General features: G+C 37.4%; 1 protein-coding gene across 1 annotated transcript; it reads right to left on the bottom strand.

Annotated features, from left to right (window-relative positions):
* Positions 1 to 60: 60 nt before the first annotated feature.
* Positions 61 to 15,019, bottom strand: LOC108345979 (cell division cycle protein 27 homolog B). The gene is made up of 16 exons (XM_017584862.2): positions 14,783 to 15,019; positions 12,397 to 12,469; positions 12,075 to 12,184; positions 11,660 to 11,706; positions 10,946 to 11,043; positions 10,150 to 10,454; positions 9,833 to 9,988; positions 8,627 to 8,837; positions 7,979 to 8,202; positions 7,774 to 7,839; positions 6,582 to 6,701; positions 6,123 to 6,199; positions 1,587 to 1,706; positions 1,271 to 1,490; positions 877 to 1,158; positions 61 to 466 (listed from the first exon to the last, which is right to left on the bottom strand). The coding sequence occupies exons 1-16, from the start codon at positions 14,885 to 14,887 to the stop codon at positions 416 to 418; spliced, it is 2,265 nt and encodes a 754-aa protein (XP_017440351.2). The 5' UTR covers positions 14,888 to 15,019; the 3' UTR covers positions 61 to 415.
* Between the last annotated feature and the right edge of the window lie 705 nt (positions 15,020 to 15,724).

The raw sequence follows: 15,724 nt of genomic DNA, 5'->3' as shown, positions 1-15,724 counted from the left end.
GCCGAAAGGCTATTTATGTGATCTGCATAATTGAATAAATTTTATATTTTTCAATAAATCTTAACCAGCCAAAGAGTGTGTCGTGTTATTAACATTTCTCATCATAAATTGAATTCAAAATGAGACATTTGACGCTTCTAATAATTTAAACCAGCGATGAGACTAAAGAGTTGATTTATAAACAAAATGGATGGATAAACTAATGGTACACCTATCTTCCCTAATGCAACTATTTGTACAAGTATAGGAGCTTCTTGGTACTTCTGATACATCATATCTCTAATCCTATTCGACTTTCCTACAAAACTGTATGCAGTTTAAAAGTTCCGAAAATTAGATGGAATGATGACTGTTTGGATGAATACTTGAGCATTCATGCCGCTTCAATCTTGTATCTCGCACTTTAAAGGTAGAGCTACAAACCGTCTTCGAACTCATCGGGTATATGCAACTTCTCAACAGCAGCCTGTTTCAAAAAGAATAAATAATGACAACAGCCAATGTATGTTCCATGTACAACTATGATCATACAAATTAACAGTAAATGGTCAACACTTATTTCCTGAAATCGTATCTCCTATATATTAGTCTCTAAAATTTTAAGTCTCTAAAATTAATTTTTTTTTTTTTTTTTATGTTAGTCCCTGAACATACTAAGAACCAAAATGATAAACAAGATTAATTTTGACTTTTGCTTAGTTTCATAGACTAAATAATAGTGAAATACAATTTCAGGAAGTAAATTGGTCATTTACTTTACAAATTAACTAAACATTCAGCAAACTAATCCGAGGGCAGAAGATAAGTTATTTATAAAAATTGTAAACGCATTTAGTAGTAAAGGATTGTTGTAACTCTGTTACAAGGCAAGTTCACCTTAATGACAGCAGCATCTGTTGCAGATGGTTTCAAATCCAAAGCAACACCATAATGAAACATTGCTCTTTCATGCATGTTACGCCTTCTATAGATATTGCCCATCAAAGCATAGACACTACTTTCACGAGGAGCACACTCTTTCAGCTCCTCTAGGACATCCAAAGCCTCGTCAAATTTTTCTAAGCTGATGAGTATGCTGGCCTTTTGATACATGGGAAGTGGATTTTTCTTATCTGCTAAGATAGCTTTCTCCATTATGGCCAGTGCTTCCCAGCTTCTCTGACAGACCACATAAGTATAATTTCAGAATACCGGATACAGAAACGCGAACATAAGACAAATGCAATAGTAGTCTGTACTACTACACCAAGAGTGGCAAGAGATTATTAACCTTTAAAGCATGCAAAGCAGTTCCAAGGTATGACAGTATAACAGAAGATCGTGGGTTGATTTGGAAGGCCATACGGAAATGATGTTCAGAGAACTCAAGCTTCTCTTGGCGAAGATATAGCATTCCAAGTCCATACCATGCCTTATAGTGCCTTGAATCAACCATGAGTGCACTCTGGTAGGACTTAATCCCATTTTCAAAATCTTCTAGTGCGACATACCTGCAAAGAACAGTGAATCATGACTCACGAGAGCATGAAAAGTTGTTAAACCATGTTTGGACACGTGAATCATAAATGTAAGACTAATGTTCATACTCATGTCCACAAAGGGTGTGAGCATATGCAAATCTGGGATTTAGTTGAACAGCTCGTTGAAAGCTCCTCAGTGCAGTTTCATGATCTTTCTGCAGGCTGTAGCAATTACCCATGGCACACCTGCCATAGTATTCAATACAAAAGATAAACCAGGATTAGTGACAATAATTAGAACAGAACAGCCAAATATAGCAGGGAGTGGGCTTTCTACTCTCGAACTTTCAATTTGCCAAAATAACATTCCTTGGTGCAACAGTACGGTAATATTCTAATCAGCTTCTGATAGGTTTAGTGGCAAGGTCTATGCTAGAAGAAATAAAGAAAGTAGGTAGTTATAACCTCCTGCAGTTGTATTGTATAACAGACTATTATAAATAGTCTATGTTAGGTTTTTGTAGGGAGTTTTTTTGGTTGTTTGAAAAAGGAAGTTAGGAGAGACAAGTATTCTTGAAAGACCTTGAGTGCTGTACTTGGTTTTTATATGTTCTTACCACATTGGTGGGACAGTTCTGTTTCTAATAAAACATCCAAGAATCTGTCTTGGAATTCTCAGTAATTCTGGGTGCCAATCAACTGGTATTCAGAGCTTGGTCCTGTGGAAGAAGTGTGGAGCATGATGAATACAAGAATGGAATCCAGATCAGATGTTGTGGAAAAGATGATGCAAGAATTCATGCAAGATCATGAGAGACAGGGAAATCAAAATCATGAGCGATTCTAGCATTTGGAAGACATGATTAGAGGGTTCACCGTGTTGGTAGAAACGGTGTCTTGCAGCACAAACAAGGGTGAAACTATTTCAGTGATGAATGCAGGCAATGGGTCACGTTGGGAGGAAGAGAGAAGTTATTAGGTTCCTGGGTTGGAAACCTAACTATCAACGCTCACAGTAATCAAAAGAACAAAGAAAGAATGGATTTCTGTATTGATATTGAGAACAAAGTACACTGATAGTGTTAATGGAGGCCTAATCCCCCTCTTAACCCTAACGGAGGCTTAATCCCCCTCTTCTAGCCAATGTCCAGATTTACAAAATAATCTTCAATAATCCCCCCTGACAACATAATAGAGTACTATTTATACAATTCCTCCTCCTTCTATCCTAAACCCATTACCCATTATACCCTTACCACCCTATATCCTAACATTACACTCCGTTGCAGAACAACCTTGTCCTCAAGGTTGGAACCGAAAAGCTTGGTCTCTTGGCTCCTCTTCATCATCTTGTTATCTCTCTCTCCCCCTAGCAACCTAACAAACTTCCCCGCCCTTTTAATTCATCTTCGGCCCTTCACTCCATCCCCCCCTTGCAGCTACCGTTCGGTATTAGTATAAACACCGTTCAGTGCTTCACTCTTATTCTCCTATCGTTCGTACTCCATTCCCTTTGGTACTCTTCTTCCCATTTCCTTACCGTTCGGTACTCTTCGGGGCCAAGAGGCTTGGGTGGTGGTCGAATTGAGAGACCGAATTTATGGGACCATTTTCATGTCTTCATTATTTCCTTGAAGGTGAGGAGCATCTTTTTCTTCCCTGGAAAATAACTTCTTTTACCGTTCGGTTCTCTTCTCCCTATCTTTATACCGCTCGGCTTGCTTTCCCATGCTTTTCTACCGTTCGGTTCCTTCCCCCTGCCTTCAACCGTTCAGTTTGTGTTGGTTTTCCTCCTCTGCTCATCCCCCAATCTCACCTAGTACGGTTGGGTATCCTCCATGGCTAAGCCCAATTCCTCTACCAGACCCTTGCCTATGAAATTAATCAAACTCGTTCGGCCCTCTATCAAACCGTGCGGCTTCATCGTTTTTGGCTGAGTGAGGCCTCCAGCCGAGAAAGCGGACAACTCCATCTGCTTCCGGTCTAATTATGTCTCAGCTCCCTCAGTCTCCACCTCTTCATCCTCCCCCAAAATAACCATCCCTAGATTCCTTTCTGGGCATTGATGGCCTTGACCGAACGGTCCCCCAAACCTGACACACCTTCCCTCCTCTCTCCGTTTTTTGAATTCTGAGTAAGGCAGACTCAGGGTGTTCCATATTGACCCCACCTTCTCGGCGGCTTCCGATCGACCTGGGTGATTGGCCCATGTTATCGCTCGTCTTCTCCTGTTGATACCGTTTGGTTGAACCCTGTTACCATGGTGATTGTCCTCGGACCGCTCGGCCACTCCCAATCGGCCTGGACTATATCGATCGGCTTTGGACCGTGTCACCTCACTGCTCGTTCGTCCCCAAAACGACTGGTCTTCTATCGCCTCGGACTGCTCGGCAACTACCGATAGGCATGGGCTATAGCACTTGTCCTCGAACCGTTCGGCGACTCTCTGGAACTCCTCAACATCCCTTACGATCCGCATGGCCACCATCCATTCCTACGGGTCATGCTGTCGGACTTGATTCCTGATGTCCTCTTTCAATCCCGCAAGAAAATATCCTAATAGCTGCTCGTCCGGCACCCTCTTCGTTCGACCCACCAATATCTTGAAGTATTGTACATACTCGTCCACCGTCGCCGTCTGTCTTAATGCCATCAACCGCTCAAAATGGTTCCAAACCTTATCACCAAGGCTTCCTTCAAACCATCCCATGAACGATTCTTGGCTTTCTCCTTCCAAGCTTTGACCCAGTAGCCAGCGCTCCCCTCCATGCTCACATACGCCAATCATACCTTCACCTCTTCTGCTACTCCATATAATTCGAAGAATCGCTCCGCCCAATTGATCCAGTTCAATGGATCTAATCCTTCAAACACAGGCAACTCCACCCTCTTCCTCCCATTGAACCGCTCACCTTCTCCGCCCCCAATTTCGTCCTCGCGTCTCATACTCTTATTGGCGGTCACAGGCGCCTGACTGCCGCCAAACTGTTCCCCTTGAGTGCGGTGTCGTCCCCCATATAATCACATCACTTCTTGAAGATCTTGGCAGATGGTCGCCAAATCTTGTTTCAATGTCGCGGTTTCGACCTTTAATCCGTCTATTGCAATCTCCACCGCGTCTAGCCGGCTCTCCACCACGTTCAAGCATCCCTCATTTCTCCCCTCCATCTCACCGTTCTTTCTCAAAAGTATCTGGCAGCTTCTCGATCTGGCAATTCTCATGTTGATACGGCAGCGCTCTGCTTCTCAATCCGACAGGTCAGACCAATTTGTTAGGTTCCTAGGTTGGAAACCTAACTATCAACGCTCACAGTAATCAAAAGAACAAAGAAAGAATGGATTTCTGTATTGATATTGAGAACAAAGTACACTGGTAGTGTTAATGGAGGACTAATCCCCCTCTTAACCCTAATGGAGGCCTAATCCCCCTCTTAACCCTAATGGAGGCCTAATCCCCCTCTTCTGGCCAATGTCCAGATTTACAAAATAATCTTCAATAATCCCCTCTAACAACATAATAGAGTACTATTTATACAATTCCTCCTCCTTCTATCCTAAACCCATTACCCATTATACCCTTACCACCCTATATCCTAACAGAAGTACAACATTGTCTTCCTCAAAATGGAGAAACCTGGACATCCCTGTTTTTGTAGGAGAGAAGACATATGGTTGGACTAATAGACTGGAAAGATATTTCCGATTGAAAGAAGTGAGTGAGGAGGAAAGAATGTAGGCAGCCATAGTTGCTTTAGAAGGGAAAGCCTTAAATTGGATTTTGGTTTCAGTGGTGGGAAACCTGCAATCCAAATCCCCTACGTGGGAAGCATTCTTCAAGGTGGTTGTTGTACGCAGGTTTCAACCAACAATGCTTCAAATCCCCTTTGAAATTCTGATTGGCTAGAAACAAACAGGTTTAGTGGAAGATTATATTGATCAATTTGAATAATATGCTGGGTTCTTGAAGGGGATTCAGCAGGATTATTTGGTAGGCATCTTCTTGAATGGGTTGAAGGAGGAAATCAAGGCTGAGGTTAAGTTGCATAAAGCCAGAAATCTTGCTGAGTTAATGATGATGAGTCAAATGGTGGAAGAAAAGGTTAGAGTAACATAAAAAAGGAGGACCTCCCACTGTTCAGCGCAACAATAATGCCTACAAACCATTTTCGCTGCTAGAAGAAATAAAGGAAGTAGGTAGTTATAACCTCCTGCAGTTGTATTGTATAACATACTATTATAAATAGTCTATGTTAGGTTTTTGTAGGGAGTTTTTTTAGTTGTTTGAAAAAGGAAGTTAGGAGAGACAGGCCCTCTCAGAAGACCTTGAGTGTTGTACTTGGTTGTTATCTGTTCTTACCACATTGGTGGGACAGTTCTGTTTCTAATAAAACATCCAAGAACCTATCTTGGAATTCTCAGTAATTCTGGGTACCTATCAGCTTCACAAGCAAATAGCTCTAGAAAACCAAAATACACAAAAAATGTCTAGTGTTTGGCTCACAGCATGTGCACATATGCGCACTCACTCACACGAGCACACATGGTAAATATAATTTTAAGCAATCTGGAAAGAAGAGAGTAGTGCATAAAAATGGCATAAGAATAATTGAGTAGAAAAACTGAATTGTTACACAATTAAAATAAAGTTCAATGTAACACTACCAAGATTGAGGAGCTAAGCGATCAGTTGAAATCAATTCCTGAGCCAGGTAACTTAGCTTCATATCTTCCTTTAAATGCTGCAGCAGATATAAGTCATTTTGTCAGGCAAACATCCAGTAATCATTTAAAAATTTAAACTTTATGCGGAAGGAAGAAGCTAAAGAAATACAAGGATATTCCAGGTGCCCCACATCCAAGTTTCCTTTTGTAATTTTGTAGAAGACAACCGTTAAAAAAGGAATCGTTTTACTATCTATGTAACATCAGAGAAATCATAGCTTCAAACACATTCTAGGTATAACATTAGAATAGGAGCACAGAGCAAGGGCAGCAAAAGATTATTGATTAAGTATCTCTTCCTGTCAAGAGACTTTATTGGTTGAAAGGACCAAACGTCCAAATCAAAATGCAAATGGAAAAATGATTTGCTTTTAACAAAGAAAATATATTTTAACTCACATAAAGGACTGTTGAGTGTATATCCATTCCTTCCAAACTATAGGGTGTAATCTGACGAGCAAGACTAAAGGCACAATCAGCTTCTAAGTAATCAACTAGCTCAAAGTATGCTTTTCCAACCTGCATTAAAACATGCTCACGTAAGGAGGAGATTTCAAACGAGTTGAATTAATAAAACCAAATTCAACCACTATGCTGGAAAGGATAGTTTTTCTCATTTTAGCCTTGAAGACAAGATTGTTTCCGTACAAAGAAGCACTGATAAGCCAAATTCTACGAGGCAGTTTTGTTTCATGGTGTAAGTGTTATATATGTGGTGACAGACCAGTAGGAGGCCGTTAAGATATTACTTTGTCGGTGCTTAACATAAAATTGAAAATTCAAGGAAAGTAACTTTTACTTCATTACATATATTACGGTCCAAAGTTTACAGCATCCTGATACTTATCAACATCCCAACACTTTCCATTTAGTAAGCCACTTCCAAAACAAATAGTGGACATCTAACTGTGTCAAATAAGTGCCATGTCAGACATGTTTCTGAAATATATGAACAACACCAAATTGTTGTTTGCTTTTTAGTTCGTAGTCTTGACTTCCCTTGGTCTCTCCCACCCACTATCTTATTGTCTATCCAAAAAGATTAATCTATTGTCGTCTTTCAGGAGGAAGCCTAGTAACAACTTTTACATTTAAAGTAACCCTGACTCAAGGGTCTTCCAGGCTTGAAGCCTGAACAACTCACAAGCAAACAAAACTTTTGTGCTGAGATTTAATTTAGGATCTGAAATTTAATTTGATTGGGCTTTTTTTCTAGTTCTTTGTTTTTATTTCTATATTTATAGTCTCATCCAAAGTTGACAAAGATTTTATTTTCTTCACATCTTATATTCATTGAATTAGGGCGCAAAGTAGTAAAAGATTAGTTAACAAGTGGATAGTGAGATTAATTTCGATTTGAGGCTAGGACCTCAGACAAGGCTTCATATACAGAAAATACAATCTTTTTATTAGCGAGGAAAGTGGAGAAATGTAACTAAGGGCAGATAAGATATTCTTTCAATGAAGTGCAAAATAATCAAGTACTATATAGAACAAAATTTGTACGTTCACTGAACAAAAATTGGAATAAAACAAAATAAGCATGACAAATCCAAATAAATACCAAAATGCATCGGGCTACCAAAATTACCTGAGAAAGAACCCAACCAGTGTTGTAATGCTTCTGTGGAAGTTTCAGATAGGTATCCAGCGCATCCTGCTCTTCCACAAAAAGATATTTAGGAAACAAATGTAACTTGGGACAAGGTATTTTCCCCATTTTATTTCCAATTTTAAATCCCTAATTGCAATAACCTAAATATCTGGATTTTCCCGAGAAAAAATTAATTAATTACCTGGCTCCTATATAAACAGGAAAGTCTATAGCCTTCACCAAGAACTCTTAGAAGGGTTAATATTTCTGAAGCGCCAGTGATGATCTTAGAATCACTTGTTACTTGCCTGCCAATATGAAAAGTTGCTGCTTCTTGCTCATATGTTTTGGCTTCAACATCAGGAGATGAACAAGAATTTGTAGATGTATTATTTAAGGAATAATCTGGAACATCACTACGAATCCCTAAAATTAGAAAATGGAAATCATTTAGAATTTGAAACAAGGAAACTTTTAGGCAGTAAGCACCATAAGAAAATAAATGAATTAATCATAATCATAAATGGATATGCAAATCTTCAAGTTAATATAGTAGTTCAACATATTATGCTGATACCTAGCAATGGATTAGTATTTCTATCTGACTCAGCACTTTAGACAAAGGAGATGGCAAGAAAATCAAATTATATGAACTTTCCTTCTGAAGTCCTTCGAAAGTCTATGGCACAGAAGAAACCGACAAGAAATCTAACATTGTCAGCTGAGATGCAACTTGTACAAGGGAATGATTTCCCTAAGATTGCAACTCAACTATTTGTTAATGGAAACATTTCCAGATAAAAGAATAAGCTTATAGACTAGAGTAGTGGGATATATAAACATTCATCACCTTCATCAATGTTTTCGTTGGCCCATGACTGCCCTTTACGAATTGCCATGGCACGAAATGCCACATGGTTTAGCTTTGAACCTCCCTTATAAGAATTATTATTTCCATTTCCAGATACAACAGCTGAATTAGCATTTGCGTTTACACTTTCACTACTAGAGAGCCTTGAACTACGTCGAGGACCAGAATCAGAAAATAATCTACCTGAAATCTGTAACAATATATATTTAGTTTAGGAAAAAAAGGAGTAATGAAAAATGAGAGATTTATCATATCGTCTGTGTTAAGAGGTAGACTTTAAGCCTAACTCAATCCCACAAAACTGACTTGTAAGGTGAGGTTCACTCACTTATATACTCTAAACTAGCCTTATCACTAATCCATGTGAGACTTCCAACACCCCCTCACATTGAGATATATCATCTTGTGAGTGGAACTAAACATTAAAGAGTGGTCCAATAGTGGCCTAATAGATAGAGGGTTGAACAATATGCCAAATAAACAAATTTCGCTAGCATAGACTCTAACAATGACTTTCATACTAGATTAAATACACTTTAAACCTAACTCAATCCTATAATACCGGCTTGTAAAATAAGGTTTGCACCCACTTATATACTCTAAACTAGCTTTATCACTAGTCGATGTGGGACTTCTAACACAGTTTTGAAAAGTCAAGTCAACTGAGTGTGCATAATATTACAATCATGCAAAATAAGTTACTCAACAAAATAAATGCCATCGAACTCACACAAAATAGTATGGAAAATATATTCAACTATTCATCTAAAATGTATAGCACCAAATAAAAATCCACAAAGAACATAATGCAAAATAACTATAGTTGAGTCAATGCAGAAAATTGAGTAGCAATGTTGCAACCATATAAATGAGAATCAATGGTAATTGGTAACCTGAATTAAAAAGGTAAACTCAGATACCCATAACATCATTATCAGATAGAAACAAAATTGATGTCAAACAATGCTAATAGAAAAAATGCCATTCCTGATATAAAAAAAAAATGCTAACTTGAATTATGATGTCAACAATCTGAATAAATCTAGATCACTAACAAATGCCAAAACAAGAAAAAATAATCTACCCAATACTGCCATGGTTTACTATAGATTAAAGAGAAAATCCGAGACTGCTGGCATGTTTACCTACCAATGATGCAACTATAGGTTGAAGTATAGAACCAACCTTTCGTAACTTTCCTTCACCCACAAACTTTCTTCGAGGGGCTTGAATAGGAGAATTGACTATTGACTTAGGAGAACTGTCAACACTAAGTGTAGTAAGATTTTGACAATTTGGCATGACATTCCTACACAATGGGGGTGGAGCAACCCCTGACAACTGCAAAAAACGATAACATAACATGTAATTGACCAATGAACCTGCATTATCAATTTATAAACTAAAGAAAAAAGAGATGGCTTTATCCATGTCTGGATATATAGCTTTTCACAATTTTTAAAACACATTAATAGGCATACATAATATAAAACTAGAGTCACCTGTGCAACCATTGGAGATGGGGTGCTATAAAATGACATGTTAGATGAACCACTATTAATAGATTGACAAGTAGCTCCTCCTAATATAGATGCTCCATGATGATATGCAGCAATATCCTTGAGACCTTGCATTTGTTTGAGTTGCCTTGGATTCCCTTCTTCCGGAATACAAGATCTGGGAGCAACTTCATTGCTATCTTCAGGTGACATATGAGAGTTTGGAGAGGTTGAACAATCCGGGTATTCCTTTTGTATGCAAAAAGCAGCTGCTTCACCAAAAACTATACTTGCTTCTTCAGCAGCACCTAGAAAATAGTGTAATGATAATAATGACGAATGAGAGAATAAGAAAAGAACATTTATAAGATTTACACTAGAAAACAGTCATTTAGTAATCAATTTGCACTGGTTTCTGGCCATGTCATCTTTCCATTAAGTCACTTGACAGATTCAGCATTTGTTATGTCATAAGCAGTATAGTAAGGAAGAATTTTTTTTAAGGCCCATTACTGTTGAGTTTTTTCATCTAGCACATGAAAACCATGACAATAAAGTGTGTCTGGCGCTCCATTACCAAAACAAAATGTATAAACAATAAGTACCTCATTACCATACCATACTGCTTAAAATGACTGTGTTAGCTTTCTTATTTTTTTAAAGTTAAAAATAATTTCTTGGAAATGGGAAAAATGCATTTTAAAATTAAGCAAGCAGCAATTTAAACTAGTAGGTTGTGCCAATTGCTTCATCAAGTATGCTCTGTCATTGGGATTCAAGTGCTATCATCTCACATTACCTAATATACACAACTCCTCATATGCAACCCACATTAGAGGATCCATTGACAGTGCCTGCTTGAAATGTTGTATGGCACTTTTCCTTCTGTCAGTGCATCTGAAAAGGTAGACTAATTATTAAAGGGAATATAGATATGAAAATAGTATGAACTAAAGCCAAGACAGGCATTTAAAGACAATTCGATGGAAACCAGTCACAGAGGACCAAATATTCACTGAACATACCAAATACTTGATGGGAATCAACCACCAAAATGGAAACCAACGCTGTGATGTAAACATGCAACCATTTGACAAAGGGATGCGCCAATAGGGAGAAGCGAGATTATCTAAATATTATAGAATCCTATGTGAAATTATTAAGTGTAGCTAGAATGCTAGGGCCATTGTTTGGTCACAACTGTTTGCTCTGCACTGTATACCACTATAGCCCGCTATTCATCACTATGTTCAAGGGAAGATCATATAAGTACAACTCTTCTTAGCTTCTTGTACATACCAACGAAAAGTTCAAATTGTTAAGAACAACAACACTAATTTGGTGTCATTGTTGAGTATATGTTATGTGATTTTGCAAAATTAGTTAGATTATTTAATTTATAATTATCAAAGAATATATATATATATATATATATATATATATATATATATATATATATATATATATTGGGGCGGAGGGGCAGTCAACATTGATATGAAGACAGTTCAGCAACCTGTAAATGAGCCCTAATAGATAATGACCAGCTGCACCATTTGGAACCTACATAGTAAGAAAAACGTAATTAACAAAATCATTAACCTTCTCCCAGAAAATGCACCAACAAACTATAGTGAAAAGCAACTTGAAACAGAAGGGATATGTCAACTTATGTGAAAAATGAATCAATAGTAGCAAACTAGACTTATAGTACACAGTTGAATAACAACGATAAAAAATCTAATGGACCCCAATACCAGAAGGCTTCTTGCTATGAGAAGGTATGAGAGAAGATCATTATATGCAGAATATGAAAGATAATAAATTTAAAATTCTTGGGCGAATACAATATGGCCACCTATTTATTTTTATAATTTAATAATTAGGAGATAACCATTAATCTAAAATACATTCTAAACTGTGTTTTATACCTCTGCACTAGGGTCGTTGATAGGACATAATGCTGCTTCAGCTTCAGTAAGAAGATCCATATGAAAGCATGATATCGCAAACAAGTACCGTGACTGAGCCATTTGGGAGCCTTCGAGTAATAAATAGGAAAAATAACGTGTCAAGATAAATAATAAGAAGCACTGCTACAAAATGACAGCAAGTAAAGGAAGTGAAACATTATATTAGAAGCCAATTAAATTGGCGAAAGAAAGGGTGGTGATATGATATTTAAAAATAATAGGACATAGCTCCAAAACTGACTTAAACGTAAATAACTAACTAAATAAAGGGGAAAAATACCCTTTAAGATATGGTATGCACAATAAGCTTGATTGCTCTGCAAATAACAGCCAGCTAACAATTGCAAATTTGTCTGCATTAAACAAACACAATTACCAAACACTGACGAAGAAAGTTAAAAAAATGTCCTTTAGCAAGTGATGTGAACTTAATAAATTGCCAAATAAAGGGTGCAAACAAACTTCATGAGCAAGTAATAGTTAACAATGTTATAAGGGTACAAAGATGTTAACTAGGTATATTCCAACACAAGGATCAAAGGCACCATTGGAGATATTAAATCATCTAGAGATATGATCAAATTATAATATATAAGTAGATGCAAACCTCACCTAACCACGTTGATTTTGTGAAGTTGAGTTAGATTTAAATTTCACTTTTTTAAGATAGTATCAAGGCCATTAACAACTTATCCCCTAATGAGATACTAGGCCTATTGTGCCACCCACTATTAGATCCTCTCTCTATTCCCACATTTGATGTCTTCAACATGAAAAGACGTAATCCCACATCGTCTAGAGATATGATCAAATTATAACATATAGGTGAGTGCAACCTCACTTTACTAAGCTAGTTTTGTAAGGTTGAGTTAACCTTAATTTCTACCTCTTTAACCCTTTGTTCACTTGAATGGATTTGAGGGAGAGTGATTCAGTGGATTTGAAGATAAATTTTTTTGTTGTTTATTTGAGTGAATTTGGAGGTAAGTAAGAGTGAATTTGGAAGCAACGTTTGTGAGAATTAGTGTAGGATTTGATTGATGTGACAGATTAAAAAAATTTACTTCCAAATTCACTCTCCCCTACCTCCAAATCCACTCAAATAAACAATAAAAAAAATTATTTTCAAATCCTCTCAAATCCGTTCAATCACTCTCCCTCAAATCTATTCAAGTGAACAGAACCTAAGAGACACATACAAAAACACATGTACCTTAGCTACAAGTACAACAGATGACTATACATCATACATATCAATTCAGAAAAACTTCACCAACATGTGTAAGTTAATAATAAAACATATAATATCAAATCTTAAATATGGACATCTTCTTTCCAACAGATCTGCATGATTCACATTTGCTGAAAATGAAGATAATTAACAGCAGGTTGCATTATGTTCAGGGTAACAAGGGATTTTTCTTGTCAACAGATCAAACCATTATCTAGCCCTAAACTTAAGCTTAAATTCTGCAAAAAACCTTCATGTTACACAAGCAACCATTGCAAGTCAAACAGTCAAACTAAGTAGTCGCGTACAGCTCTTACGCTTAGCTCTTCAGAGGCTGTATGTACACCACCCGACCAACATCTATTGGCCAACTAACCAAGTCTCGCTTGTGACTGTCTGAGGGTGCAGCCAATTAGCCTCTCCTTCTTGGTCTCACAGATGACCAATACTTGCAAAACCAATATGACATAACTGTTGACAAAACACTCACGCATTGCTAATGGGAAAATGATATAAGAACATGAAGAATTGTTGAGCCCTTCCCTTGCGGGCCCAGTATAATGGTCTCTACGACCTTCCTGTGAATCTAGCAAAAGGAAAATGCTAGAAGCACGTAGAATTCATGAGAAGTATAATAGTCTCTAGAACCTTCCCATGATTCTAGCAAAGGCACAATTGGCACCACTCCCGAATGGCAGGAACGACATACTTGCTGAATAGGCATCACCAACAGAGGTCACACATTGTAGACCTTACTGAGCTTCTAAATTAATACCAAACTTTAGGAGTCTCTAGCGTGAATAAAAGTCAGTGCCAAAATTTCTAAAGCCAGGCTACGATAAAAAAAAAACTAGAAAACCTTTTTAGAGCTTCTTTACTGAAAAAAAAAAACTATATTTCCAGTAAAAAAAAACTCTTTTAACTAGTGTCTATAGGGCTTACAAACTACAAGTATCCCTCTTCCAGTGACACGGCACAAACTCACTCCAAATTTTGAACCCACAAAGACCACCCATGTTTATCACTCTAAAGAAACCTATCAAACACTCAAGGAAACTTCAAACCTGAATTAAATCACTCTATTAACGCAACAAAATTAAAATAAAAGCAAATCAAAATCTCTCAGGACAACAATACTCTTTGAGAAACTTCCACAAACGAATCGAATCAAACAAAAAACTTTCACAAACTAATCAAATTGAACAGCTAAAGAAACCCTAACCGAAGCCATCGATCTCGAAGCACAGGCAAACGCAACAAAATAAGAAAAAAGAGTCAAAAAAACAATTGAAGCTCATCAGGTTCGTAGGCTTTAGCAACTAATTTTTTTTTCCGTCTAGGTTTTGTACAATAATTTTCTAAGAAACCAAACAAGAACTACGAAAAATAGTTCAGCGTAGTCCTGAAAAGAAGAGAAAATGCAGCGAAACACCACCTCGGAGGGAAACTGAGCACAAAGACGCTGCGAGATGAAGATGGCGTTGGAGTGCAGGAAATGGCGAAGACTCTTCTGCACGCAATCCACAAGTATGGCTTCCATGGTTTGCTTAGCAAAGTTCAATTTTCTTTTTTATTTTCTCAGGACGAAGAACGGGAATGGAAGAACATAACCAACGCGAGTGAGAGTGGGGATCGGCTGCTGTGATTTGTTTTGTTTTTGGTTTAAATTGGAGGTCTCACGTGTTCGCTCTCTTTTTTGAAATTCAATCACGTGATAGGACATTATCCAATACTGTCCCTTCTCTGGAATGAAATGCTGTGTTGGAAAGATTATAATGATAAAAATAGAAAAATAAATAAAATAATGAATTAGAGATGGGGAACAATCCACTTTGATCTAATTTTTATCGAAGTCAATCCATTAAAAATTCATTTTTTTAATTCAATTCATTTATAATTTATTTTATTAAGTATGGATAATCTACATTTTATAAATTTTTATTGAATCTCCATTGAGTCTAAATTTTCAAATATAAAAAATCTAAATATTCAAATTAAATCTTAAATATAAATTTTTAGTTAGGTTAGGCTAAAGGTCGAGATGAATTGAACCAGATCAAAAGTAAGACAGATCAAACACAAGGTCGAACTAGATCACTCCAAGCAGAAGGCCTACTCGAGCTGACACAAACATGAGGTCAAAGAGGGTCAGTCTGGGTTAAAGATTGAGATGGGTTGATCCAGATTAAAGGTCGAGACAACCCAGATCAGACTAAAGGTTGAGATTGGTCGACCTTGTTCAAAGGTCAAGACAAGTAGAAGGTCGAGTCGGTTTGTCCCAGGTTGAAGATCGAGTCAGGTCGGTCTGATCAGAAGGTACAAACGGCCTACCCAAGACAAAGGACGAGACGACTCAACCTTGTTTAAAGGTCAAGAC

This window comes from Vigna angularis, chromosome 8 (genome assembly GCF_016808095.1).
Source record: "Vigna angularis cultivar LongXiaoDou No.4 chromosome 8, ASM1680809v1, whole genome shotgun sequence".
Lineage (NCBI taxonomy): Eukaryota > Viridiplantae > Streptophyta > Magnoliopsida > Fabales > Fabaceae > Vigna > Vigna angularis.
The sequence above is the reverse complement of the archived record's forward strand: the minus strand, read 5'-3'. Positions and strand labels throughout refer to the sequence as shown.